We start from the raw sequence: 27,333 nt of genomic DNA, 5'->3' as shown, positions 1-27,333 counted from the left end.
ACTAAAGATACAAAAAATTAACCGGGCATGGTGGCACAAGCCTGTAATCCCAGCTGCTCGGAAGGCTGAAGCAGGAGAATTGCTTGAACCTGGGAGGTGGAGGTTGTAGTGAGCCAAGATCACACCATTGCACTCCAGCCTGGGTGACAGGGCAAGACTTTGTCTCAAAAAACAAAACAAAACAAAACAAAAACAAAATCCTCTCCCTCCCTGCAAATTGTGAGTTTATCCTATTGAACTCCCAAAGCTGACTTGCTGAATATACTCCCACCATAGCACTTCTGGAATGGAGACAGGGTCTCCATTTTTTGGAGATAGGGTCTTGGTCAGTTGCCCAGGCTGGAGTGCAGTGGCACAATCATAACTCACTGCAGCCCCAACCTCCTAGGCTGAAGCAATCCTCCTGCCTCAGCCTCCTGAGTAGCTGGGACTATACATGCATGCCACCAGGCCTGGCTAATTCTTTTTAACTATTTTTTTTAAGAGATGGGGTCTCACTATGTTACTCAGGTTAGTCTCGAACTCCTGGTTTCAAGCCCACTGGGCTTACTTACTTATTACATTCCGGAAGTGCTGTGGTGGGTGGATATTGAACTCCCAGCTTTGGGAGTTCAATAGAGTAAACTCACAATTTGCAGATAAGGAGGGAATTTTTGAACTGGACTTTGACAGATGCGTAGGAGTTTGCTGGATGGAGTAACAGCTTCAGGCCCAACGCACAGCTTCTGACAGATCCCCATGTTAAGGGTCTATTCTCAAAGGTAGGAAGGTGATGGAAAAGCCTAGAAATTTTTGTTTGGAGTACTGACAACAGATAGGGAGCCGAAATTCTTGTCTGGTTCCTTTGGTAGGTGGAGAAACAGGTTCAAAGAGATTTGAAAGTTTACACCGTTTGAATTGTTAACCTCTTCATTATGAGAACCAGATGAAATCCTGGGCCCTTCTCCCTGGGAAATACATCTTTGCCCAAAGTTTTGTCAACATATTTAGGGGCCCCTGATCTCAGCCTAGTTAAGAATCCAGGCTCCAAGAGCCAGGTGAGTTTCCAACGTCACTCTGGCAATTCTCCTTGCTCGAGGGAGGGGGCGGCGGCTTGGGAGGCAGTAAGAGGGCCGCCCAGGTGAGTCCCGGGATTTCTCTGCCCAGGCTTGTCGTCCAGGCCCCCCAAAAGTCAGAGCCCCACCTCCATCTCAATCTCTATCCGAAAACGCGGCCCCGGCAGCCCCTACTAGGCGCCCCCAGCCCTGAGCCCCCCGCCCGCCCTCACATCCCTCCAGTCCATCGGAGTCTTTCACTCGGAGACCCGGCCCTCCCCCGAGCCGCAGCCTCTCTCCCCGCCCCGGATCGGAGCCCCCCGTCCCCGCCCCGGGAGCTAAGAGGTGCAAACGCGCCCTCCTCCAACTCCTCCCGCCCCCAACTCCCCCCGAGTAGCAGCTCTGGGCTGGGAACGCGGCGGGGTCGGCCTCTCGGCTTTGCGTTCCCGCCCCGGGTCCCCGGCGCCGCAGAAGCCCGCCCTGCAGCGCTGAGTCCCGCGCGTCCGCCTGCCGTGCCCGCCTCCACGCGCGCCGCCTCGCAGGTAGGTGAAGGCGCGGGGCCCTCGGCGGGGCGAGATCGCGGGCGCTGAAGGGTGGGGAAGGCGGGGGCGGGGGGGCCGGCAGGGGGAGGGGGAGACGATTCCTTTGTTCGCAGCCAGGCAGCCCCGGGCCCAGCCCCCTCCCCTCTCCGCCTTCTAGTGGCGCCCTCCGCAGTGGAGAGTGGGGGCGCGGGGACGCGGCGGGAGGGGCTCGGCTGGGGCGCGGGGCCCCTGACCCACAGGTGAGGGCGGAGCCAAGCGTGGTCGCGGCCGGGGGCCCTGCCAGGTGGAGATCGCGCCCCGCGGGCTCCGGGGGCGCCCCCTCCCCGTCGGCGGAGCTTGGGATCCCTCGCTCTTTGGCCCTCAGTCTCCACACCCCGTGCGGGGCGCGCCTTCTCTGCTCATTCATTCCACAAACTCCAGGGTGTGGCTCGCAGAGGCAGCGGTGTGTAGGGGGGACCGAGGCAAATCAGGCCAGAGACTCCCCCCACCTAATTCCCCTACCCGACCCGAGGCAGGGGGCTGGGGCGGAGGGAGTGGGGGAGGAGGGCTTGCAGGGCCCGAGGCTGCTTGGAGTCCACAGAGCCTCAGAGTGCGGACTGACCCGGACAACTGAGAAGAAAAAGAGGGCGCCCCTCTCCAGCCAGCCAACCCTCCAACGTTGACAGGGGTCTCTCCCTTCTCCGGGGCCTTTGGACAACCAGGTTGGCCCAGAGAGGGGCGTGGCCAAGGCCACACAGCAGGGCTCCCCGCCCATTCTCCACCTAGGCCGGGTTCCTTTCCTCCCTGGAACCTGAATGGAACAGGAAGGCCACTTGGTCTGGCTTCTCTCCCTCGAGTATTTTGCCTCCACCCTCCAAACTGTCGTCTCCTGTCCCGGTCTTCTCCCTCGCGTCCTTCGTGGCCCAGGAAAGACCCAGCCACGGGGGGCAGGAGCGAGTTCCGTTCCTGATCTTCTCCCCCTCCTTCTTCTCTTCGTGGGCTTAAGCTCCCCAGCTTAGCCCCTCACTCATGGTGTGATGGCCTTAGTTTGCGCATCTGTGAAATGGGCACAGAAGCGGTCCCTTCCCTGCTGGGCACAGGGTTACTCTCTGCATTGGGAAGTTCCAGCCCCTGCCTGGGCCCCCTGCCCAGGGAGGCATCCAGCCCCGACCTGGGAGCAGTGAACAGTCAGAGAAGGCTTCCTGGAGGAGGTGTGATGTTAGAGAAGGGTCTTGCGGCTGAGGGTGCACAGCGGAGGCAAGACCGAGGTGGGATGTGGAGGGGAGGGGACACAGGGCCAGGTGGGGCCAGGCATTGCAGGAGTGGGGGTATCTGTGTCACAGAGGGACAGTGGGGTTGTTGCCTCCCACGACTTACCATCTTCCTCCTACCCTGGACGCTCTCCCGGCCCCACCCTCCCAGCTAGAACTTTGGGAATTTCCTCAATGCCTCCCACCTCCCAGGACATGAGCCTCCCATTCCTCTCCTCTCTCTCCCATCTGGACAGCCCCCAGCCTTCTGACATGCTCTTTCCAACGGGACCCTGCTACCCTTCCGCACTCCACCTAACACGCATTTCTGACCTTGCTCCTCCCACTCAAAGCTTTTCAAGGGCTCTTCATTGTCCTTGACCAACGAGCAACACCTCCATGACACCGCTACGCCCACTCCTGCAACGCCTGGCCCCACCTGGACCCACCTGGCCCTCTCTCCCCTCCCTTCCACGTCCCACACCCGTCTTGCCTTGGCTGTGCACCCTGAGCCCCAAGACCCTTCTCTAACATCACACCTCCTCCAGGAAGCCTCCTCTGACTGTTCACTGCTTCCCGGTTGGGGCTGGATGCCTCCTTGTGCTCCCAGAGGCCCCGGGGCTGCCCCATTTGGCAACCACCCTGCCCTCCTCGTTGTGTTGGGTCCCCCATGGCCAGGGTGGGGGGCTCTTCTAGGGCTGACTCTGCTTCCTCTCCGCAGCCTCCAGGGGACACGCCATGACTCTGGAGGGTCTGTGTTTGGCCCGGCTCCTGCTGGCCTGGTCGGCCCTGTTGTGCATGGCGGGTGGCCAAGGCCGCTGGGACGGGGCCTTGGAGGCTGCAGGTCCTGGACGTGTGCGGAGGCGGGGCAGCCCGGGCATCTTGCAGGGGTGCGTGGTACCTGGGATGCAGGGAGACCCCTTCGGTGTGGATTGGGCCGTCCTGGGGCCAGCGGAATACCCGGGGGGATGTCCACACAGGCAGGGGCTCACCAGACCCAACTCACTGTCCCCGAAGGCCAAATGTATGCGGCTCCCGGTTCCACGCCTACTGCTGTCCAGGCTGGAGGACATTCCCTGGCAGGAGCCAGTGTGTCGTGCGTGAGTGCTACTGCCGTCTGGAGGTGGGGGTGGGGGGGGCACAGGCCGAGGACACTCTTACCTGCCTGCAGGTCCAGCTCTGTTTACACGGGGACTTAGCCAGGGACCTCTAGCTGAACCACAGGAATGGCCCTTGCGTCTGTCCTCGGGGTTCCAGGCCAACCTGCCATGTTCATTTCCTTTGCCCTATAACCTCCTTGTGTCTGTCTGTCTGTCTCTCTGGTTCCCTTGCTTTGTCTCTGCTTCTCTATTCATCTCTGCTCGTGTCTGTCTCTGTTGGTTTCTTTTCTTTATGATTATTACTTTTAGAGATGGGGGTCTCTGTGTTGCTCAGGCTGGTCTCAAACTCTGGCCTCAAGCAATTTTCCCATCTCAGCCTCCCAAATTGCTAGGATTCCAGGTGTGAGCCAGCGCACCTGACCTCTCTCTGTCGGTTACTGTCTCTCTATCTAACTGATTCTCTCTCTCTGTCTCTCTGAGTCTCTGTCTGTCTGTCTCTCTCTGGCCTCACCGTCTCTTTCTGTTTCTGTCTCTGGAATCTGACTCCACTTCCCAGGAGACACCCAACCACAGTATCCAGGACCCCAGCACCTCCAGCTCTGTCCTCACAGCTCAGCAGCTCTGGCCCAAAGAGCGTTCTCTCCCAATGGCTCTAGCAAAGTCCCCAACCCACAGCCTGGGTCACACCCCCTGCCCAGCCCAGCCCGAGTTGGGGGACGTCCCATGAAAACAGGGGTGGGGTGTGCTATGAGCAGAGCCGGGGATGCAGATGACCAGCAGCGTCCACCGAGGTGTTCCGGCCAGCCTGGACACCGATGGAGCAGGGACGGCCCAGGCTCGGTCCTGGTCTTGACTGCCACCCGCTGCACCCATCCAGCCATCTGTAGGCGCGCCTGCGGTGAAGGCTTCTGCTCCCAGCCCAACCTGTGCACCTGTGCGGATGGAACGCTGGCTCCCAGCTGCGGGGTGAGCCGAGGTGAGCAGGAAGTGGCCTCTTGCGGGAGGGACAAGAAGGTCACAGGGTTCCGGTTGCCACGAGGAGCCTGGGCTGCTTTTGTTGAAGGACAGGAGCAGGGCTGAGCATGCCTAGTCCTGCAGCCGTCCTGGGAGGGCATCTCGGGGCCCGTCTCCACCTTACTGTGCGTCCTGCCTTTCTGTCCCCAGGGTCAGGGTGCAGTGTGAGCTGTATGAATGGGGGCACCTGCCGGGGGGCGTCCTGTCTGTGTCAGAAGGGCTACACAGGCACCGTGTGTGGGCAGCGTGAGTATCCCCATGGGACTCCCCTCCTTGCACACCTGGGACTGTGATCCCAGAGTATTGGTCTCTGCTGCCACCTGCCCACGGCCCAGGGTTCCTTCTTCCTGGACTGGAGATTGCAGGGGACATTTATTGTCACAGTCTTTTTTTTTTTTTGAGACGGAGTCTCGCTGTGTCGCCCAGGCTGGAGTGCAGTGGCAAGATCTCAGCTCACTGCAAGCTCCGCCTCCCAGGTTCACGCCATTCTCCTGCCTCAGCCTCCCGAGTAGCTGGGACTACAGGTGCCTGTCACCGTGCCTGGCTAATTTTTTGTATTTTTAGTAGAGACAGGGTTTCACCGTGTCAGCCAGGATGGTCTCGATCTCCTGACCTCGTGATCCACCTGCCTCAGCCTCTCAAAGTGCTGGGATTACAGGCGTGAGCCACCGCACCTGGCCTTTTTTTTTTGAGATGGAGTTTTGCTCTGTTGCCCAGGCTGGAGTGCAGTGGCACCATCTCAGCTCACTGCAACCTCCACCTCCCAGGTTTGAGCAATTCTCCTATGTCAGCCTCCCGAGTAGCTGGGATTACAAGCGCCTGCCACCATGCCTAGCTAATTTTTGTATTTTTAGTAAAGATGGGGTTTCACCATATTGGACAGGCTTGTCTCGAACCCCTGACCTCAGGTGATCCACCTGCCTTGGCCTCCCAAAGTGCTTGGATTACAGGCGTGAGCCACTGAGCCCGGCCTCAATCTTATTCAACCTGGGCCAGATCCTGGGGATTCCTGGGTGAAGAGGGGCTTGCTGTGAACCCCAGCTCTCTCTGCTGCTGGGGGACCTCCAGCTATCACCCTCTCTCCTCCACAGCCATCTGTGACCGCGGCTGCCACAATGGGGGTCGCTGCATTGGGCCCAACCGCTGCGCCTGTGTGTACGGCTTCATGGGACCTCAGTGTGAGAGAGGTACCAAGCACGAGCGGGTGGGAGGTAGGCAGGGGACTCGGTGGAGGAAAGGGGGTTTCCTGGAAGCCTCTGAGACATGGCCAGGCTTTGAGAGGACCCAGCTGGCCTCCTTCCCGCAGTTGGGGCAGTCTGAGGACATTTCTTTCATTTGCTCATCTGTTCTCCAAAACATCTGCTATTCACTGGCTCTGAGCGAGCGCCTGTGTTGGAGTCTGGTAGGAAAGAGAGAGGATGTGCCAGTCTGAGGGGCAAGGAGAAGAAACTGCAAGCAGAAGATTCTTATCTGGGGGTGTCAAGGCTAAGACAAGGGTTGGGGCAGCCCTGGAACATGTGAAGGACAGAGAAACCATCTGCTCCACGGAAGGGAGTCAGGGAGGGCTTCCTGGAGGAGGGGACCCCTCAGCTGGATCTGGTAGGGTGGATTGGACTTCATGAGATGGGCAAACCCCCTCTTTATTGCACCCTAATTCTCTCTTTTTTTTGAGACAAAGTTTTGCTCTTTCACCTAGGCTAGAGTGCAGTGGTACGATCTCAGCTCACTGCAACCTCTGCCTCCCAGGTTCAAGCAATTCTCCCGCTTCAGCCTCCCAAGTAGCTGGGATTACAGGCATCCCCACAGGTCAGCTAATTTTTGTAATTTTAGTAGAGATGAGGTTTTGCCATGTTGGCCAGGCTGGCCTCGAACTCCTGGCTTCAAGTGATCTGCCTGTCTTGGCCTCCCAAAATGAGCTACCACAGCCGGTCACCCTAACTCTTAAAAATGATCCCATTTTTAAGAGGGCTAAGATGGGTGGGGTTACCTGCTGAGAGGTTGTTACCAAAATTAAGAGGGTGGACGTACCAGGAGTTTGAGACCAGCCTGGACAACATAGTGAGACCCCCTTCTCTACAAAAGTAAAAAATTAGCCTGGCATGGTGGTGCATATCTGTAGTCTCAGGCTGAAGTGGGAGGATTGCATGAGCCCAGGAGTTCGAGGCTGCAGTGAGCCGTGGTGGTGCCACTGCATTCCAGCCTGGGTGACAGAACCAGACCCTACCTCTCTTAAAAAAAAAAAAAGAAAAGAAAAGAAAAAAGAAAGAAAGAAAAGAGGCCAGGCACTGTGGCTCACGCCTGCAATTCCAGCATTTTGGGAGGCTGAGGCGGGCAGATCACTCGAGGCCAGGAGTTTGAGACCAGCCATGGCCAACATGGCAAAAGCCATCTCTACTAAAAATACACAAAAAAATGTAACCGGGTGTGGTAGTGCGTGCCTGTAGTCCCAGCTACTTGGAAGGCTGAGGCATGAGAATCTTTTGAACCTGGGAGGCAGTGAGCCAAGATCGCACCACTGTACTCCAGCCTGGAAGACAGAGCGAGACCCTGTCTCAAAAAAGAAAAGAAAAGAAAAGAAAAAAGGAGAATGGACACAGTGATGTCTTTCTTGTGAGCAGTGAGGTGTGGCAGGGATGCGGAGAGAAGAAGGAAGGAGTCAAGATGAACCCCAGCCTGGTCTGAAAACTGGGGGGAAGGTAGTGGTGCACCCTGGCAGGGAGGAGGAAGACTCTGAGCTCAGTGTTGGCCGAGGGACTTGCAAGTTGTCTGGGAAGCAGCTGGACACTCAGGCCTGGGGCTGAGACAGCAGTGTGGCCTGCTCCGTCCATGGGGACTGAAGCCCAGGATGCAGCTGAGGATCCCCGTGAGAGAACGAAGGGCCAGCAGAGACAGCCACCTGGGCATTTAAGCCAGGACAGAAAAAACAGAGCCCACAGGAGGCTGAGAAAGAGAAAGAGAACAGGAGTGGGTGGCGTCAGGGACGTCCAGGCTTGTGAGATTTTCAGATTCAGGAGGCATCTGAGTGCCTGACGTGGTGTTTCGGCCCAGGAAGGTGAGGATGGGCAGGACCCGGGGACTAGAAGCTGGAGGGGCTGGGGAAGTGACCTGGGTTTGAGGGTGGGCTTCTGGAAACTGCAGAATTGGAACATGGGCTGTTGGAGGCGGGCCAAGCTCTGGGTGGCAGGAGAGTGAGGGGGAGGGGAAGGGGGAGTGGGGGAGCTGCCAGGAATTACGTTTTGGCTTGGAGCATCAGGACAGCCGTGGGGTGGGGGTCTCTGTGAAGCCCCTCCTCCTTATGGGGCCTGAGTTGGGGGTGAGTTTGGCTTCTTCTCTTGGGAGGGGCTGCCCTTGTTTGAGAGCTAACTCCTTTATTGGAAACATCTGGGAGAAGAGAGCCAAGAAGTCACATCTGGGCTCATGTACTGGGGTTGGGGGAACCAATGCGGTCACCTTGGGCTGGGCCTGATGGGGATTGGGGATGTGATGTTGGGGGTCCAGAGAATTTAGGCAGATAACAGATCCTTCCCCAGATCTGGGTGATATGGCAGGGCCAGGCGTGTGCTCAAGGACTAGACATGCTTTTTAGCTGGGCGTCCGTGAGTCCCTGCCCAAGCCTGAAGGGAGGATAGGCCTGGAGAAGGAGTCCCATCAGTTCAGACAGGGTGTTCACAAAGGCCCTGAGCTTTATGGGCTTGGAGGTGCTGGTCTCTTGGAAGTTGGTCACGAAATGCTTTGAAGAAAAAGGGTTTTGAAGGGTGCATAGGAGTTCGTTAGGTAGGGAAAGGGGAGGAAAGATGTTCTATTTAGTAAGGGAGCAGCATAAGTAAAGCCTGGTCTGTGGGTGCAGGGGCCGCTGGGAAGGTGTTAGAGACGCAGAGCTCTCTAGACAGGGGCAGCCCTCAGCCAGGTACCCACATCTGTCTGCCCTGCAGATTACCGGACGGGACCCTGCTTTGGCCAAGTAGGCCCCGAGGGGTGCCAGCATCAGCTGACGGGCCTCGTGTGCACCAAGGCACGTTGCTGTGCCACCGTGGGCCGTGCCTGGGGCCTTCCATGTGAACTTTGCCCTGCACAGCCACACCCCTGCCGGCGCGGCTTCATCCCAAATATCCACACAGGGGCCTGCCAAGGTGAATAGTGGGGTCAGGGCTGATTGGGAGGCCTTGGCCGCCTTGGTTCTTCCCTCCGATGGGCCTCTCACTCCCTTGCCGGGCTTTGTCTTTGCAGATGTGGATGAGTGCCAGGCTGTGCCAGGCCTGTGCCAGGGAGGCAGCTGCGTCAACATGGTGGGCTCCTTCCATTGCCACTGTCCATTTGGACACCGGCTCAGTGACAGCAGCACTGCATGTGAAGGTGGGTGACTGGAGGGGGACAACCTGAGACCTCCTCTGTGACTCATGACCTGGGGGGCTCAGGCTCCCCTGCAGGAAGGCAGAGGGTTCAGGCTGGTGAGATGCCCAGTTCTGACCTTGTCCCTGTCTATGTAGATGTGAATGAGTGTCTCAGCCTGTCCGGCCTCTGTTCCGGGGGTGACTGCACCAACACTGTCGGGAGCTACGTGTGCACCTGTTCCCAAGGTTTTGCCAGCAGCCTGGATGGCACCCACTGCCTGAGTGAACCGAGGGGCTGGAGTGGGAGAGAGTGGGTAGGAGAGAGACCCCTTGTTCAGCTGTCTGTCTCTCTCCTTTTTTTTTTTTTTTTTTTTGAGACAGAATCTTGCTCTGTTACCCAGGCTGGAGTGCAGTGGTGTGATCTCAGCTCACTGCAACCTCCGCCTCCCGGTTCAAGAGATCCTCCTGCCTCAGCCTCCCAAGTAGCTGGGATTACAGGCACACACCATCATGCCTAGCTAATTTTTGTATTTTTAGTAGAGATGGGGTTTCTCCATGTTGGCCAGGCTGGTCTTGAACTCCTGGCCTCAAGTGATCCACCCTCCTCGGCCTCCCAAAGTGCTGGGACTACAGGCATGAGCCACCTCGCCCTGCCCCACCCTCATTTTTGAGATGGGGAAACTGAGGCCCAGAAAGGGGAGGTTTGCTTGAGTCCAGTCAACAAGTCCAGAACACACTCAACTCCCCAGACCCCCTGCCCAGGTGGCGGTCCCTTGGGCTGTGGCTCCCGCTGGAGGCCCACCGTTCAGCAACCCCCAGACACTTGGTCTGGCCAAGTGGGAACCCCCCCCCAACACCCCGCTGCGCTTAGGCCTCTCCCTCCTTTTGCTGTCTTGATGAGCTGAATGTCAGGCCCTGGAAGTTGCCTGTGGCCAGCAGGGCTGGCCAGGAACATGAATGCTGGTGGCAGAGGATGGGCAGTGTCCTGGTCTGGGGAGACAGGAGGGGGCTTGGAGGTTTTCCAGCATCACCCTGGTCCCCTCAGGCTAGGCCACTACCAGGTAGAGCTGAGAATATTGTGTTTGGAGTTCAGCCAGCATGCTGTGGCCATCTCCAGACTTTATTTATTTATTTATTTTTGAGATGGAGTTTCGCTCTTTTTGCCCAGGCTGGAGTGCAATGGCACGATCTCGGCTCACCGCAACCTCTGCCTTCCAGGTTCAAGTGATTCTCCTGCCTCAGCCTCCCAAGTAGCTGGGATTACAGGCATGTGCCACCCCGCCTGGCTAATTTTGTATTTTTAGTAGAGACAGGGTTTCTCCATATTGGTCAGGCTGGTCTCGAACTCCCGACCTCAGGTGATCCGCCTGCCTCGGCCTCCCAAAGTGCTGGGATTACAGGCATGAGCCACCGCATCCAGCTGGCCAACTCCAGGCTTTCTAGGTCTCCACCACTGGGGGCCATCACAGTTGGCATTAGGGGTAGCTATGGACACATCCCCTGGACTGCGGGGTCCTCTCTCAGCTGCTAAAGACCAGACCCTGGATTGGACAAACCAGCCTCTGAACAGAGGCTTTGGAATCAGTCCGGGGCTCCCACCCAGAGCTGCTCACAGACCCTGTGGCCTTGGGCAAGTGACTTAACCGCTCTGTGCCTCAGTTTCCCCATCTGTAAAATGGTAGATAATAGCAGTACCTAGCTCAATGAAGATTGAGTAAGATATCATTTGGGGAGTAATTTGCAGAGGGTTGGTACCTAGAGGATACTTAATACACATTCATGGACACCAGGTAATGTTGAGGCTGTGACCACTTAGCTCACAGTGTGTACTTACAGCAATGACAGGATCATTTTTGTTAAAATTCTTTTAACACAGTCTTACTCTGTCCCCCAGGCTGGAGTGCAATGGCACGATCTCGGCTCACTGCAACCTCCGCCTCCAGGGTTCAAGTGATTCTCCTGCCTCAGCCTCCCCAGTAGCTGGGATTACAGGCACCCATCACCATGCCCGGCTAATTTTTGCATTTTTAGTAGAGACAGGGTTTCACTGTGTTGGCCAGGCTGGTCTCAAACTCTTGACCTCAGGTGATCCATCCCCCTCAGCCTCCCAAAGTGCTGGGATTACAGGCATGAGCCACCGTGGCTGAGCATTTGTGTTAAAATTCTTATATTCTGTCTCTCTTGCTTGAGGGACTGTTGCCTGTTGGGTCCCCTGAGATTGGGAAATCGAGTTTCCCGTCCTCGTCTTGCTTTTGCAGCTGTGTGACTTTGGAGGAGTCTGTTGATCTCTCGTCGTCTGGGCAGGCCCAGTCCCCTTCGAGGGGCTATGATAAGGCTGAGAACGAAAAACCCTGACTCCCACGCACGTACCTGGGGGGCCCCCAGGTGCACGGGGTGGGGACCAGGGAGGTGGAAACATTTGCATGTTTTCCCAGCTTGGGGCAGGTCAGGGGTGGCTCTCAGTGGCCCTCCCAGCTGCTGGGAGGAGGTTTTTAAACTGTGGGCCACCAGCCAAGCTTTGTGCATTTTTAAGCCTAAAAATATGCTCTTTAAGCCAGAGCCTGAGAAATCCAATCGCTGCATAAAGCCATTGACCTTGAGGGCGCAGTGGGAAGTGGAAGAGTGTTGGTGGTTCTCATACCTGGGGAGCCTGTCCGCCTCAGTCTCCCCGGGGTCTGTAGCTGTCAATCTACCCCTCGACTCCTTGGGGCCCCTCTCTGAAATTCACAGTCTCGTAGGCTTCTGCGTAATGCCTGAAGCCAGCAAGCAAAGACACACAGCTGCAGATCTTGGTGTCCCTGCCTGGTATCCCAATGGGGCAGTCTTTCCCCGCCAATGGGTCTTCCTCAGTGTGGTTGGATGCCTGCAGCGACGGGGAGCTCACTACCTCTGTGTGATAACTTGGAATCTTGGTAACAAGAGATGGCACTGAGCAAGCATTGGCCACGTGTCAAACTTTTCTATTTATTTATTTATTTATTTATTTTTGAGGCGGAATCTTGGTCTGTGGCCCAGGCTGGAGTGCAGTGGCACAATCTTGGCTCACTACAACCTCTGACTCCCGGGTTGAAGTGATTCTCCTGCCTCAGCCTCCCAAGTAACTGAGATTACAGGTGCACGCCACTGCACCTGGCTAATTTTTCTATTTTTAGTAGAGGCAGGGCTTCGTCATGTTGGCCAGGCTGTTCTTGAACCCTGACCTTGTGATCCACCCGCCTCAGCCTCCCAAAGTGCTGAGATTACAGGCTTGAGCCACTGCGCACAGCCCTTTATTTTTTTTGAGACAGAGTCTCGCTCTGTTGACCAGGCCGGAGTGCAGTGGCATAATCTCAGCTCACTGCAACCTCTGTCTCCTGGGTTCAAGCAATTCGTGATTCGCCTGCCTCAGCCTCCCAAGTAGCTGTGATTACAAGTGGCTGCCACCATACTTGGCTAATTTTTGTATTTTTAGTAGACATGAGGTTTCGCCATATTGGTCAGGCTGGTCTTGCACTCTTGACTTCAAGTGATCCTCCCGCCCCGGCCTCCCAAATTGTTGGGATTACAGGTGTGAGCTACTGCATCTGGACTATGTCAGACTTTTCATCCAGGTAATACTTCTCCCGGGTGAGGTGGATGCTCCAAGCATCCCCATTTTATGGAGGGGAAACTGAAGCACAGAGTGGCAAATAGACCCGTCCTACAGGCAGTGCTGCTACAGCTGGAATTTGGATCCAGGTCTGGTCACTGATATCCCGTGCTCATGGGCTCACCCTCTGATCTTTTGCAGACCACCGGGCCGGCACCTGCTTCTCAGTGCTTTTCGGGGGCCGCTGTGCCGGAGACCTCGCTGGCCACTACACTCGCAGGCAGTGCTGCTGCGACAGGGGCAGGTGCTGGGCAGCTGGCCCAGCCCCTGAGCTGTGTCCTCCTCGGGGCTCCAGTGAGTAAGAGCTGCAGCCTGCAGGGCTGCGGGGAGGAGGGGACAGGGGAGGGCCAAGGGCCTGGCCTCAACCCTGCTTCTTTGCAGATGAATTCCAGCAACTGTGCGCCCAGGGGCTGCCGCTGCTACCCGGCCACCCTGGCCTCTTCCCTGGACTCCTGGGCTTCGGATCCAATGGCATGGGTCCCCCTCTTGGGCCGGCCCGACTCAACCCCCATGGCTCTGATACGCGTGGGATCCCCAGCCTGGGCCCTGGCAACTCTAACATTGGTGAGGCCTGGGGCTTGGGAGGAAGGTTCCAAGACTTGAAGGATGGTCCTGGATCTGGGAAGACAGCTCCGAATAGGGGAGGGTGTCCAGGCCTCAGAGAGAGTGTTAGAGCTTTGGAGGGGGAACTCCTGGCCTGGCTAGTAGGGATGACAGTGCTAGTAGTGGATGGGGTTGGAGGTAACTGGAGAATCTGGTCCTCAGAGTTAGGGTTTGGGCTGGACACAGCGACTCATGCCTGTAATCCCAGTACTTTGGGAGCGGAGGTGGAAGGATGGCTTGAGGCCAGGAGTTCGAGACCAGCCTGGGTGACATAGCAAGACCCTGTCTCTACAGCAAATTGAAAATTAGCTAGCTGTGATGATGTGCACCAGTAGTCCCTGCCGCTCAGGAGGATGAGACAGGAGGATTGCTGGAGCCCAGGAGTTGGAAGCTGCAGTGAGCTGTGATTGTGTCACTGCCCTCCAACCTGGGTGACAGAGTGAGACCCTGTCTCTAAAAATAAATAAATAAATAAATACGTCAGGGTTTGAGCTTTGGGTGGGGAGTTTGGGCCTGGTATAGGGGTCTGTCATGTAGGATTTAGGCCTGGGGTGGGTTCTTGCCCCATAATGAGGATTTGGGCCCAGAGTGGGAGTCCAGGCATCACTGGGACCAGGTTAGAGGGATCTAGGCTCCAGATTGAAGGGATCTAAGGCTCCATTTTGGAGGGTTCTAGGCCCCAGGTTGGAGGGATCTAGGCTCCAGGTTGGAGGGATCTAGGCTCCAGGGTGGAGGGATCTAAGGCCCCAGGTTGGAGGGATCTAAGGCCCCAGGTTGGAGGGATCTAGGCTCCAGGTTGGAGGGATCTAGGCTTTAGGTTGGAGGGATCTAGACTCCAGGTTGGAGGGATCTAGACCCCAGGTTGGAGGGATCTAAGGCCCCAGGTTGGAGGGATCTAAGGGCCCGGGTTGGAGGGATCTAGAGCCCGGGTTGTAGGGATCCAGGTCCCAGGTTGGAGGGATCTAGGCTTCAGGTTGGTGGGATCTAAGCCCCAGGTTGGAGAGATCTAGGCCCCAGGTTGGAGAGATCTAGACCCCAGGTTGGAGGAATCTAGGTTCCAGGTTGGAGAGATCTAGGCACCAGGTTGGAGAGATCTAGGCCCCAGGTTGGAGGGATCCAGGTCCCAGGTTGAAGGGATCGAGGCACCAGTTTGGAGGGATCTAGGCTTCAGGTTGGAGGGATCCAGGCCCCAGGTTGGAGTGATCCAGGCCCCAGGTTGGAGGTATCTAGACCCCAGGTTGGAGGGATCCAGACCCAAGTTGGAGGGATCCAGGCCCCAGGTTGGAGGGATCCAGGCCCAGGCTGGAGAGATCCAGGCCCAGGTTGGAGGGATCTAGGTCCCAGGGTGGAGTTCTGAATCTAAGGCGGGACTCTCCGCAGGAAAGAGGGCAGGATCTGAGCCAGGGCAGGGTCCCAGCCTTAGAGGGGGTATCTGGGCCTAGAGAGGTGAAGCCCAGGCTCCAGACTGGGGCAGGGGCCAGCCACTGCTCAGATGCCTCTGCCGGCCCCACCCATAGGCACTGCTACCCTGAACCAGACCATTGACATCTGCCGACACTTCACCAACCTGTGTCTGAATGGCCGCTGCCTGCCCACGCCTTCCAGCTACCGCTGCGAGTGTAACGTGGGCTACACCCAGGACGTGCGTGGCGAGTGCATCGGTGAGCTGCGGCCAGGTGGAAGGGGGGGGTTCTCACTGCCCTGCTGGTGCTAGGGCTCAGGGTCCTCTCCCCTCAGATGTAGACGAATGCACCAGCAGCCCCTGCCACCATGGTGACTGCATCAACATCCCCGGCACCTACCACTGCCGGTGCTACCCGGGCTTCCAGGCCACGCCCACCAGGCAGGCATGCGTGGGTACGGCTGTCCGTCCGAGATTGGGGGTGATGTTGGGGGGTCTGGCCCAGGCTTGGAGGGTGGGGGGCACCTCTTGACTGCCCACCTGCCTTCCCCGCAGATGTGGACGAGTGCATTGTCAGTGGTGGCCTTTGTCACCTGGGCCGCTGTGTCAACACAGAGGGCAGCTTCCGGTGTGTCTGCAATGCAGGCTTCGAGCTCAGCCCTGATGGCAAGAACTGTGTGGGTGAGTTGGGGGTGGTTGGGTGGGCAGGGGCTTCCGGGCCCCACTAGCTGCCTTTTACAGCCACCTCAAATCTTCACTCTGCCCCAAAACCCACCTCCCTCCCTATGATGTCTCCTCTGCTCACCTCTGAACCCAGCAGCCCACCTTAGACCCTTCTTATCCCCTGACCGCCCTGACTCTCCCCTTCGTGTCCTCCTTCCTGAATTTATTCCGTGAATCACAATAAAAGGACCTTTTGGGGCCAGCCTTGGTGGCTCATGCCTGTAATCCCAGCACTTTGCAAGGCTGAGGGAGGAGAATCTCTTGAGCTGAAAAGGTTGAGGCTGCAGTGAGCTGTGATCGTGCCCCTGCACTCCAGCCTGGCTGATAGAGTGAGACTCCATCTCCTAAAGAAAAAGAAGTCCGAGTGTAGTGGATCATGCCTGTAATCCCAGCACTTTGGGAGGCCGAGGTGGGTGGATCACCTGAGGTCAGGATTTCGAGACCAGCCTGACCAACATGGTGAAACCCCGTCTCTACTAAATACAAAAATATTAGCTGGGCGTGGTGGCAGACACCTGTAATCCCAGCTACTCAGGAGGCTGAGGCAGAAGAATCACTTGAACCCGGGAGGCAGAAGTTGCAGTGAGCTGAGATCGCACCACTGCACTCCAGCCTGTGGAACAAGAGCGAAACTGTCAAAAAAAAAAGAAAGAAAAAGAAAGATTTTTTTGGGCAAGACCACACTGGCAACCACCTGACCCTGGCCTGAAGCAGGGTCCCTCCCCATCCTAGGATGGCTTGGAAGAGCCTGGCTGATGTGAGACAGACAGACAGAGAGAGAGAGAGAGAGACAGAGAGAGACAGAGAGAGAGAGAGAGAGAGAGAGAGAGAGAGAGGAGAGATGAGATCAGGACCTTGGAGAGTGCCCCCACCTGAGGTATGGTGAGTTATGGCTTGTGGGAGCCAAGTCCCATTGGTCCAATGGGACCTCTTGACTCCATCACCTTATCTCAGGAGGTCTACCTTCAAGTCTCCCCTCGGGTGGAAGGATCTTGTCCTTTCTGCATTCCTTCATTTAAAAAGACATTTTTTGGCATTTATTGATATATAATTCATATACCATAAAATTAGCCATTTGAAGTGTACTAGTCAACGGTTTTTAGTATATGCACAGAGGTGGACAAGCATCACTACAACCCAACTGGAAAATATCTTTATCACCTCAAAAACAAATCTGGTATTCATTAATAGTCATTCTATAATTCTCTGTCTTCACCCGCAGCCCTGGGCACTAGGCGAATTGGTTTTCTGACTCAATGAAGCTGCCAGTTCTGGACAAAAGGGAATCATGGCTTTTTGTGACTGGCTTCTTTTGCTGAATATGATGTTTTCAAGATTCATCCATATTGCAGCATGTATTGGTGCTTCATTTTTTTTTTTTTTTTAGATGGAGTCTCGCTGTATCGCCAGGCTGGAGTGCAGTGGTGCGATCTCAGCTCACTGCAACCCCCGCCTCCCCAGTTCAAGCGATTCCCCTGCCTCAGCCTCCTGAGTAGCTGGGACTACAGGCCCCCACCATTAGGCCCAGCTAATTTTTTGTATTTTAGTAGAGACGGGGGTTTCACCATGTTGGCCAGGATGGTCTCGATCTCCTCACCTCATGATCTGCCCGCCTCGGCCTCCCAAAGTGCTGGGATTATAGGCGTGAGCCACCATGCCCGGCCTCATTTTTTTTTTAATTAAATAAATTTTTATGCCAGGCACAGTGGCTCATGCTTGTAATCCCAACACTTTGGGAGGCTGAGGTGGGAGGATCACTTGAGTTCAAGTGTTCGAGACCAGCCTGGCCAACATGGTGAAACCCTGTCACTACTAAAAATACAAAAATTAGCCGAGTGTGGTGGCGCATGCCTGTAATCCCAGCTATTCAGGAGGCTGAAGCAGGAGAATTGCTTGAACCCAGGAGATGGAGGCTGCAATGAGCCAAGATCACACCACTGCACTCCAGTGTGGGTGAAAGAGAGAGACTCAGTCTCAAAAAAAAAAAATTTTTTTTTTTTATGCCAAGCTTAGTGGCTCACAACTGTAATCCTAGTACTTTGGAAGGCAGGAGGATCGCTTGAGGCAGGAGGATTGCAAGATCAGCCTGAGCAACATAGCAAGACCCTGTCTCTACAGAAAACCCAAAAATTAGCCTGGAATGGTGGCAGGTGCCTGTAGTCCCAGCTACTCAGGAGGTCGAGGCAGGAGGATCACTTGAGCCCAGGAGTTCAGGGCTGTAGTGAGCTGTGATGGCATCACTGCACTCTAGCCTGGCTGACAGAGCTAGACCTTGTTTCAAAAAAAAAAAAAATATATATATATATATATTTATTTATTTATATATTTATTTATTTATTCATTTTGAGTCCCTCTCTATCTCCCAGGCTGGAGTGCAGTGGTGCCATCTCGGCTCACTGCAACCTCCGCTGCCTGGGTTCAAGAGATTCTCCTGCCTCAGCCTCCTGAGTAGCTGAGATTACAGGTGTGTGCCACTGTGCCCAGCTAACGTTTGTATTTTTAGTAGAGACGGGGTTTCACCATGTTGGCCAGGCTGGTCTCGAACGCCTGACCCCAGGTGATCCGCCCGCCTCGGCCTCCCAAAGTGCTGGGATTACAAGCGTGAGCCATCGCGCCCAGTCATATATTTATTTTTTTGTGATTGGCTCTCACTATGTTGCCTAGGCTGGACTTTAACTTATATCCCAGCAGACAGACTAATATACAAGCAAACACAGCCATAGACAACCACAGCTTGTTTGCTTCCCGTACCCCAGGTACGGGTCCTGGGGGGCTCAAGCAATCCCCCTGCCTCAGCCACTTGAGTAGCTGGGACTACAGACATGAGTCAGCATACCTGGCTTCTTCATTCTTTTCCATGGCCAAATAATGTTCCATTACATGAATAGACCACAGTGTGTTGATCCATTCATCAGTAGGACACTGGTTTGTTTTCACTTTTTGCTGTTAGGCATAATGCTTCTGTGAATGCTCATGTGCATATTTTGTGGTGGCATTTCATGCAGTTCTTTTATTTATTTATTTATTTATTTATTTATTTATTTATTTATTTATTTTGAGACAGAGTCTCACTCCGTCCCCCAGGCTGGAGTGCAGCGGCATGATCCTGGCTCACTGCAACCTCCACCTCCTGGGTTCACGTCATTCTCCTGCCTCAGCCTCCCGAGTAACTGGGACCACAGGCGCCCGCCACCACGCCCGGCTAATATTTTTTTTCTTTTTTTTTGTATTTTTAGTAGAGACGGGGTTTCACTGTGTTAGCCAGGATGGTCTCAATCTCCTGACCTCGTGATCTGACCATCTCGGCCTCCCAAAGTGCTGGGATTACAGGCGTGAACCACCGTGCCCGGCCACATTTTTTTTTTTTTTTAATGTATGTTCAGTCCTTTATTGTTTAAAACTGACATTTTGGAAAACAACTCATTTCTGCCCCTGCCACCTTCCATTAAATTAGACCATGGTCTTACTAACTTTATTTCCGTTTCCTTTTTATGAAATTGAAGTAAGATTCACACAACCTAAATTTAATCATTTAAAAGTGAACAAGAGGTTGGGCGCGGTGGCTCACACCTGTAATCCCAGCACTTTGGGAGGCCGAGGTGGGCGTATCACGAGGTCAGGAGTTCAAGACTAGCCTGGCCAACATGATGAAACCCCGTCTGTACTAAAAATACAAAAACAATTTAGCCAGGCATGGTGGTACATACCTGTAATCCCAGCTACTCAGGAGGCTGAAGCAGGAGAATTGCTTGAACCTGGGAGGTGGAGGTTGCAGGGAGCTGAGATCACACCACTGTGCTCCAGCCTGGGTGACAGAGCGAGACTCTGTCTCAAAAAAAAAAAAATTGTTGTCTTTTAAAAAATATTTAAACATTTTAAAATGAACAATTCACTGATATTTAATAAATTTCCAATGTTGTGCAAAAACCACCACCTTTATTCAGCTTTGAGCAAATATTTATGCAGCACCTACCGTATGCAGCCTGAGCAAGACAGGGGTCATGCCCTGGGGAACTCACGTCCCAGCGGACAGACTAATATACAAGCACACACAGTCACAGACAACTACAGCTTGTTTCCTCCCACACCCCAGGGAGGGATCTCGTGGGGGACGGGCGGTCAGTCCTGGAGCCTGGAGGAGGGAGAGAGAGAGTCCCAGTGTGGTCCCTGCCTGGACCCAGCCTCTCCTGTTGTCCCCAGACCACAACGAGTGTGCCACCAGCACCATGTGCGTCAATGGCGTGTGTCTCAACGAGGATGGCAGCTTCTCCTGCCTCTGCAAACCCGGCTTCCTGCTGGCGCCTGGCGGCCACTACTGCATGGGTAAGCCTGGAACCAGACTGGCCAGCGGAGGGGAGAAGGGAGATGGGGAAGCACAGGGACAGGGAGGAAGAGGAGAGGGACCAGACAGGGATGGGACAGGCATGAGAGAAGGAGAAGAGAAGGGGCAGGGAGAGAAAGAGGAGGAGGAGGGAAAAGGGAAGAAGCAAAGAAAAAGAAAAGGAAGAAAAGAAGAGGCAGGTGCCATGGCTCACGCCTGTAGTCCCAGCACCTTGGGAGGCCAAGGCAGATGGATCATTTGAGGTCAGGAGTTCAAGACCAGCCTGGACAACATGGTGAAACCCCGTCTCTACTAAAAATACAAAAATTAGTCGGGTGTGGTGGTGGGCACCTGTAATCCCAGCACTTTGGGACACCAAGGTGGGTGGATCATTTGAGGTCAGGAGTTCGAGAACAGCCTGGCCAACATGGTGAAACCCCATCTCTACTAAAAATATAAAAATTAGCCAGGTGTGGTGGTGGGTACCTGTAATCCCAGCTACTTGGGAGGCTGAGGCAGGAGAATTACTTGATCCTGGGAGGTAGAGGTTGCAGTGAGCCGAGATTGCGCCATTGCACTCCAGCCTGGGTGACAAGAGTGAGACTCCATCTCAAAAGAAAAAAAAAAATTGATGGGTTATAAGGTGGGGAAGGGCCAGGTTCATCTGTGATCCCAGCACTTTGGGAAGCTGAGGTTAGAGGATCCCTTGAGGACAGGAGTTCGAGACCAGCCTGAGCAACATAGTCAGACCCCATTTCTACCTAAAAATAAAAATTAGCTGGGCATGGTAACATGCACCTGTAATCCCAGCACTTTGGAAGGCTGAGGCAGAAGGATCACTTGAGCTCAGGAGTTTGAGACCAGCCTGGACAACATGATGAGACTCCATCTCTATAAAAAATTTTAAAAAATTAGCCGAACATGGAGATGAACCCCTGTAGTCCCTCCTACTCGGGAGGCTGAGGCAGCAGGATTGCTTGAGCCCCGGAGTTGGAGGCGGCAGTGAGCTATGATCATGCCACTGCACTCCAGTCTGGAAGTCAGACCCTGCCTTTAAAAAATTTGTTTAAAGGTGGAGAGAAAGATAGAAAGATGGGGAATAATGGGGGAGGAGAAGAGGAAGGAGACAAGAGGAGGAGAGGACACAGACACAGACAACAGGAAACTGGAAAGACAAGAAACTGGAAAGGAAGGAAATAGAATGGCTGGGAAGATGGAAAGAGTGGGAGATGGGGAGGGGAGAGAGGAAGGGAGCAGGCTAGAACCCATCCCCGTGCTGCCACTGCTTCTGAAGACATTGACGAGTGCCAGACGCCCGGCATCTGTGTGAACGGCCACTGTACCAACACCGAGGGCTCCTTCCTCTGCCAGTGCCTGGGGGGGCTGGTGGTAGGCACGGATGGCCGCATGTGCATGGACACCCACGTGCGCAGCACCTGCTATGGGGCCATCGAGAAGGGCTCCTGTGCCCGCCCCTTCCCTGGCACTGTCACCAAGTCCGAGTGCTGCTGTGCCAACCCGGACCACGGTTTTGGGGAGCCCTGCCAGCTTTGTCCTGCCAAAAACTCCGGTGAGCATCCGGCTGCCCGGTCCCCATCGCCTCCTTGGTCTGAGTGCCTCCATCGGTCCTCGCTTCTGGTGGGGGGTCATGGCTGCCATGGAGTGGGGGCTCTTCCCAAAAAGAGGCTGAAGGGAGTTGCTCCCTCCCCAGGGTTGGAGTTGCGTCTTAGTCCCAAACTGTTGCCCAAGACCAGGGGGCCTAATCCCTGCCTGTGGCTGAATCCGAGCCATGGCTAAGCTCCCTGACCCATCTCACTCTGTCCCTCCATCCCCAGCTGAGTTCCAGGCACTGTGCAGCAGTGGGCTTGGCATTACCACAGATGGTCGAGGTAAGTGGAGCCCAGTGCCTCCAAACAGCAGCCAGCCTGCCCCTACCAGATGTGGGGAGAGCCGTGGTCAGAGGCTGTAGGAGTTTGCTCAGGGTTCCCGTAACAAAGTGCCCCAGACCAGACGGCTTCAACAACAGAAGTTGATTCTCTCACACTCCTGGAGGCCAGAGGTCGGAGATCAAGGTGCGGGCAGGGCTGGTTCCCTTGGAGGCTTTGAGGGAGAATCTGTCCCAGACCCCTCTCCAGCTTCTGGTGGTGACTCCAGCAATCTTTGGCATTTCTTGGCTCATAGAGGCGTCACCCCATCTCTGCCTCCATCTTCACACGGCGTTCTCCCTGTATGTGTGTCTATGTCCAAAATTCCCCCCACCCTTTTTTAGAGATGCGATCTCACTATATTGCCCAGGCTCGAGTGATGTGGTGCAATCACAGCTCACCGCAACCTCGACCTCTTGGGCTCAAGTGATACCACCTGCGTAGCTGGGACTACAGGCACTCCCCACCACGACCTGCTAATTTGTTTTTCTTCTTTCTTTCTTTCTCTCTTTCTTTCTTTCTTTCTCTTTTCTTTCTTTCTTTCTTTCTTCTTTTTCGTTCTTTTCTTTCTTTCTTTCTTTTTTTTTTTGACAGAGTCTTGCTCTGTTACTCAGGCTGGAGTGCAGTGGCATGATCTTGGCTGACTGCAACCTCCGCCTCCTGGGTTCAAGTGATTCTCCTGCCTCAGCCTCCCAAATAGCTGGGATTACAGGCGTGTGTCTCCACGCCCGGCTAATTTTTGTATTTTTTTTTTTTAGTAGAGATGGGGTTTTGCCCTGTTGCCCAGGCTGGTCTCAAACTTCTGGCCTCAAGTGATCCACCCACCTCGGCCTCCCAAAGTGCTGTGATTACAGACATGAGCTGCCATGCCCAGCCAGTTTTTAAAACATTTACTTCATGGCCAGATGCGGTGGCTCACGCCTGTAATCCCAGCACTTTGGGAGGCTGAGGGAGGTGGATCACTTGAGGTCAGGAGTTCCACACCAGCCTGGCCAACATGGTGAAACCCATCTCTACTAAAAATAGAAAAATTAGCCAGCCGCGGTGGCAGGCGGCTGTAATCCCGGCTACTTGGGGGGCTGAGTCACGAGAATCATTTGAACGAGGGAGGCGGAGGTTGCAGTGAGCTGAGATCACACCACTGCACTCCAGCCTGTGCGACAGGGTGAGACCCTATCTTAAAAAAAAAAAAAATTACTTTTTATAGAGATGGGGTCTCGCTATGTTGCCCAGGCTGGTCTCAAACTCCTGGGCTCAAACAATCCTCCCACCTCAGCCTCCCAAAGTGGTGGGATTACAGGTGACAGCCACTGTATCTGGCCTATAAGTGCTTTTATTTTTATGACAATGCCACTGTATGGATGTCTGCTCCACTATTTCCAAACTGGAGATAATTTGGCCCCTGCCCCACCGAGGTCATTTGACAATGTCTGGAGTAGTACTGGGGTGGTGGGTGCTACTGACAACTCATGGGTGGAGGCCACGGGAGCTACTTGACATCCTAAAATGCACGGGATGGCCTCTTGCAGCAAAAAATGATCTGGCCCCAAATGTCAGCAGTGCCCAGGCTGAGAAACCTTGGTTTAGAGCAAAATGAGGCCAGGTCTGGGCTGGAGCTCTGGCCTTGGAGAATCTGACTTCTAGAGACCCCTGGTGTGCCGGGACACACCCTCCTCCTGCCACAGACACACCCTCCTTCTGCTGCTGCTGACACACCCTCCTCCTGCCGTAGACATCAACGAGTGTGCTCTGGACCCTGAGGTTTGTGCCAATGGCGTGTGTGAGAACCTTCGGGGCAGCTACCGCTGCATCTGCAACCTGGGTTATGAGGCAGGTGCCTCAGGCAAGGACTGCATAGGTGAGCATGCCACCTGGCAGGCGGATGTGTGGGCGGCCTCTCCCACTGCAGACCCCTCACCCCTCTCTCCCACCCCCACCCCACAGACGTAGATGAGTGTGCCCTCAACAGCCTCCTGTGTGACAACGGCTGGTGCCAGAATAGCCCTGGCAGCTACAGCTGCTCCTGCCCCCCCGGCTTCCACTTCTGGCAGGACGTGGAGATCTGCAAAGGTACTGGGTCCCGGGCTCACGTGGGTTTGCACACACACATATGCGCCAACATACTCGGCGTTTGGCGTGTGCACACACAGGCACGCACACACGCAAAGATGCTTACATGTTACCTCTATTCACATACACATGCATGCTATATGTAGTGTGCACACACACATATATGCACACACTCAAATACTCACATGTTGCATGAGGTGTGTACACAAGACACACATGCACACGCTCAGAAACATCCTGTACACAGCCACACTCAGACATGCACGTTGCATGTGTCATGCATACATACACCTAGACACGCTGCACATGCTGTGTACACACAGACGCATACATTCAGACATGCTGTGTGCATGTGTACGCAGACACGCATGCTCAAAGACACTTGCATATGTACCTACATTCACATACACACACTCAAAGACACACATATACTCACATTTACATACACACGTATTCTTTTTTTTTTTTTTTTTTTGAGACAGACTCTTCCTCTATCACCCAGGCTGGAGTGCAGTGGCACGATCTCGGCTCACTGCAACCTCTGCCTCCTAGTTCGAGCAATTCTCCTGCCTCAGCCTCCTGAGTAGCTGGGATTAGAGGCGCCCATCACCACGCCCAGATGATTTTTGTGTTTTTAGTAGAGACAGGGTTTCACCATCTTCGCCAGGCTGGTCTCGAACTCCTGACCTCAAGTGATCCACCTGCTTCAGCCTCCCAAAGTGCTGGGATTATAGGCGTGAGCCACCACACCTGGCCCATACACTCATTCTCACACTTCCCACACTTGCAGTCCCAGTCACACACGGTTGTACACACTCAGGGGCACACAGTTATACACACATCCCAGAAGTCCTACTCAAACTACAGAGTTTGGAGAGCTTCTAGGTGGATGGACACATCTGTGTACTGGCAGGGCGGCATGCCCAAAGCAGGCACGGAAGTTCCACATCTCCTCCCAGATACCCTGCACTGTGCATCTCTTCCATCTGGCTGTTCATCATTTGTAGTATCCTTTATTTTTTTATTTTATCTTTTTGAGACAGAGTCTCGCTCTGTCACCCAGGCTGGAGTGTAATGGCGCGATCTCGGCTCACTGCAACCTCCACCTCCTGGGTTCAAGCAATTCTCCTGCCGTTAAAGAGATTATCTTGTCTCTGCCTCCCAAGTAGCTGGGACTACAGGCGTGCACCACCACGCCCCACTAATTTGTATTTTTAATAGAGATGGGGTTTCATCATGTTGGCCAGGCTGGTCTCCAACTCCTGACCTCAGTGATCCACCCGCCTCTGCCTCCCAAAGTGGTGGGATGACAGGCGTGAGCCACGGCGCCCAGCCTGTGATATCCTTTATAATAAACTAGTAAATGTAAGTTAAGTATTTCCCTGAGTCCTGTGAGCCACTCTAGCGGATGATCAAGCCCGAGGAGAAGGCAGAAATTCTGGAGGCCCCGATTTGCAACTGGCATCTGGTGTGGAAGACAGTCTTGTGGGACTGAGCCCTCAACCTGTGGAATCAGACTTTAACTCCAGGCAGAGAGCGTCAGAATTGAGTTATAGGGCACCCTGCTGGTGTCAGAAAATTGGGCACCTTGGCAAAAACAAACAAACAAAAAAACCCACATGTGGTCACTGATGTATTCTGTGTTGTGTTGTGTTGTGTTGTGTTGTGTTGTGTTGTGTTGAAGGTGAGAGTAAGAATACAGTTTTGGCTGGGTGCAGTGACTCACGCCTATAATTCCAGCACTTTGGGAGGCCGAGGTGGACGGACCACCTGAGGTTGGGAGTTTGAGACCAGCCTGGCCAACATCGTGAAATCCCGTCTCTACTAAAAATACAAAAAAAATTAGCCAGGCATGGTGGCACATGCCTGTAGTCCCAGCTACTTGGGAGGCTGAGGCACGAGAATCGCTTGAACCCGGGAGACGGAGATTGCAGTGAGCCGGGATGGTGCCAGTGCACTCCAACCTGGGTGACAGAGCGAGACTCTGTTTCAAAAAAAAAAAAGAAAGAAAAAAAAGAAAACAGTTTGGCATTTCCTGTCTCTGACAGCGTGTACACACACAGCTCAGCACACACGTGTGCTTGCACGCACATTTGATTCCAGTGCCCTCTGCACACTTGTGCATCTGGGTGCACCCCGTGCCACCGGGTGCAGTAGCCCCTTGGGGAGGAGGGGTCCTGGCCAGGTAAGGCTCCTCCTCCTGCAGCTCAGGACCTGGTGGGGGGCTGTCCCCACAGACGTCGACGAATGCCTGTCCAGCCCGTGTGTGAACGGCGTCTGTCTGAACCTGGCTGGCTCCTACACCTGCAAATGTGCCCCTGGCAGCCGGCTGGACCCCTCTGGTACCATCTGTCTAGGTGAGTGGCCCTGGAGCCCGACGGCATTCCAGAGGCTGGGCATCTATGGGTCAGGGTGCAGGTGTAGGGCCAGCAGGTGAGACAGGTGACCCGCCTTTTCTCCCCAGACAGCACCAAGGGCACCTGCTGGCTGAAGATCCAGGAGAGCCGCTGTGAGGTGAACCTTCAGGGAGCCAGCCTGCGGTCCGAGTGCTGCGCCACCCTCGGGGCAGCCTGGGGGAGCCCCTGCGAACGTTGCGAGATCGGTAACACCCTCCTCGGGGCCTCCCAGGTGCCCATGGGAAAACCCCTCAACGGGGCGGGTCCCCCCTGGGGCTGGCATGAGAGAATGACTCCTCTCTTCACTCTCGTTCTCCCAATTGCAGACCCTGCCTGTGCCCGGGGCTTTGCCCAGATGACGGGTGTCACCTGCGATGGTAACTCCCTGCCCATGTCCAGCTCACCCCCTACTCCAGAGCCCGCATACAACCAGGCGCACCACCTTCATGGGTGCCACCTCCGGCCCCACCCTGGAGTCTTTTGCGATGGGGACAGATGTTCTCCCTCCCTGGTCCCCAGGCCTTCTTGAGAGTCCCCAGTTCCCGTGTCCCCATCCCCTTCCTTCCTCCTCAAGGACAACTTGAGACCCCAGGGGAATGGCCAGCCAGCGCCCTTCCCCTCCCTGGACCCTCCGGCTTTCCCTCCTCCTTACCCAGATGTTAACGAGTGTGAGTCCTTCCCGGGAGTCTGTTCCAACGGGCGTTGCGTCAACACTGCCGGGTCTTTCCGCTGTGAGTGTCCAGAGGGCCTGATGCTGGACGCCTTGGGCCGGCTGTGCATGGGTGAGTCCAGGCGAGGTCCGCACACGGGGCCACACATTCTTCCTTCGTTCCCTCCACCCACAGTGACTCGAGGAACAGGAGAGATTTTTTATTTATTTATTTATTTTTGAGATGGAGTGTCGCTTATGTCGCCCAGGCTGGAGTGCAGTGATGCAATCTCGGCTCACTGCAACTTCCGCCTCCTGGGTTCAAGCGATTCTCCTGCCTCAGCCTCCCGAGTAGCTGGGATTACA

At 55.0% G+C, this 27,333-nt stretch overlaps 1 protein-coding gene across 15 annotated transcripts in view; it reads left to right on the top strand.

Moving 5' to 3' along the window:
* Nucleotides 1-1,347: 1,347 nt before the first annotated feature.
* The window catches only part of FBN3 (fibrillin 3), an 86,470-nt gene continuing 60,484 nt past the window's right edge, over nt 1,348-27,333 (top strand). For 8 of the 15 annotated variants that reach the window (XM_063719891.1, XM_054539528.2, XM_054539529.2 and 5 more), the window contains exons 1-22: nt 1,349-1,576; nt 3,527-3,695; nt 3,823-3,905; nt 4,783-4,881; nt 5,070-5,165; nt 6,011-6,130; nt 8,852-9,049; nt 9,147-9,272; nt 13,020-13,172; nt 13,260-13,442; nt 14,999-15,142; nt 15,219-15,338; nt 15,439-15,564; nt 19,807-19,929; nt 21,222-21,497; nt 21,763-21,816; nt 23,585-23,710; nt 23,797-23,922; nt 26,160-26,279; nt 26,387-26,524; nt 26,645-26,695; nt 26,975-27,100. In XM_063719891.1, the coding sequence (XP_063575961.1) occupies nt 3,544-3,695; nt 3,823-3,905; nt 4,783-4,881; nt 5,070-5,165; nt 6,011-6,130; nt 8,852-9,049; nt 9,147-9,272; nt 13,020-13,172; nt 13,260-13,442; nt 14,999-15,142; nt 15,219-15,338; nt 15,439-15,564; nt 19,807-19,929; nt 21,222-21,497; nt 21,763-21,816; nt 23,585-23,710; nt 23,797-23,922; nt 26,160-26,279; nt 26,387-26,524; nt 26,645-26,695; nt 26,975-27,100 (2,740 nt within the window). In that variant the 5' untranslated portion in view covers nt 1,349-1,576; nt 3,527-3,543. Of the gene's footprint in view, nt 1,577-3,526; nt 3,696-3,822; nt 3,906-4,782; nt 4,882-5,069; nt 5,166-6,010; nt 6,131-8,851; nt 9,050-9,146; nt 9,273-9,406; nt 9,533-13,019; nt 13,173-13,259; nt 13,443-14,998; nt 15,143-15,218; nt 15,339-15,438; nt 15,565-19,806; nt 19,930-21,221; nt 21,498-21,762; nt 21,817-23,584; nt 23,711-23,796; nt 23,923-26,159; nt 26,280-26,386; nt 26,525-26,644; nt 26,696-26,974; nt 27,101-27,333 lie in introns of all 15 variants that reach the window. The other 7 variants (XM_054539533.2, XM_054539534.2, XM_063719892.1 and 4 more) reach the window with 6 other exon arrangements.

Source organism: Pongo abelii, chromosome 20 (genome assembly GCF_028885655.2).
Source record: "Pongo abelii isolate AG06213 chromosome 20, NHGRI_mPonAbe1-v2.0_pri, whole genome shotgun sequence".
Lineage (NCBI taxonomy): Eukaryota > Metazoa > Chordata > Mammalia > Primates > Hominidae > Pongo > Pongo abelii.
Note: the sequence above shows the minus strand (reverse complement) of the source record. Positions and strands in the feature narration are given on the sequence as shown.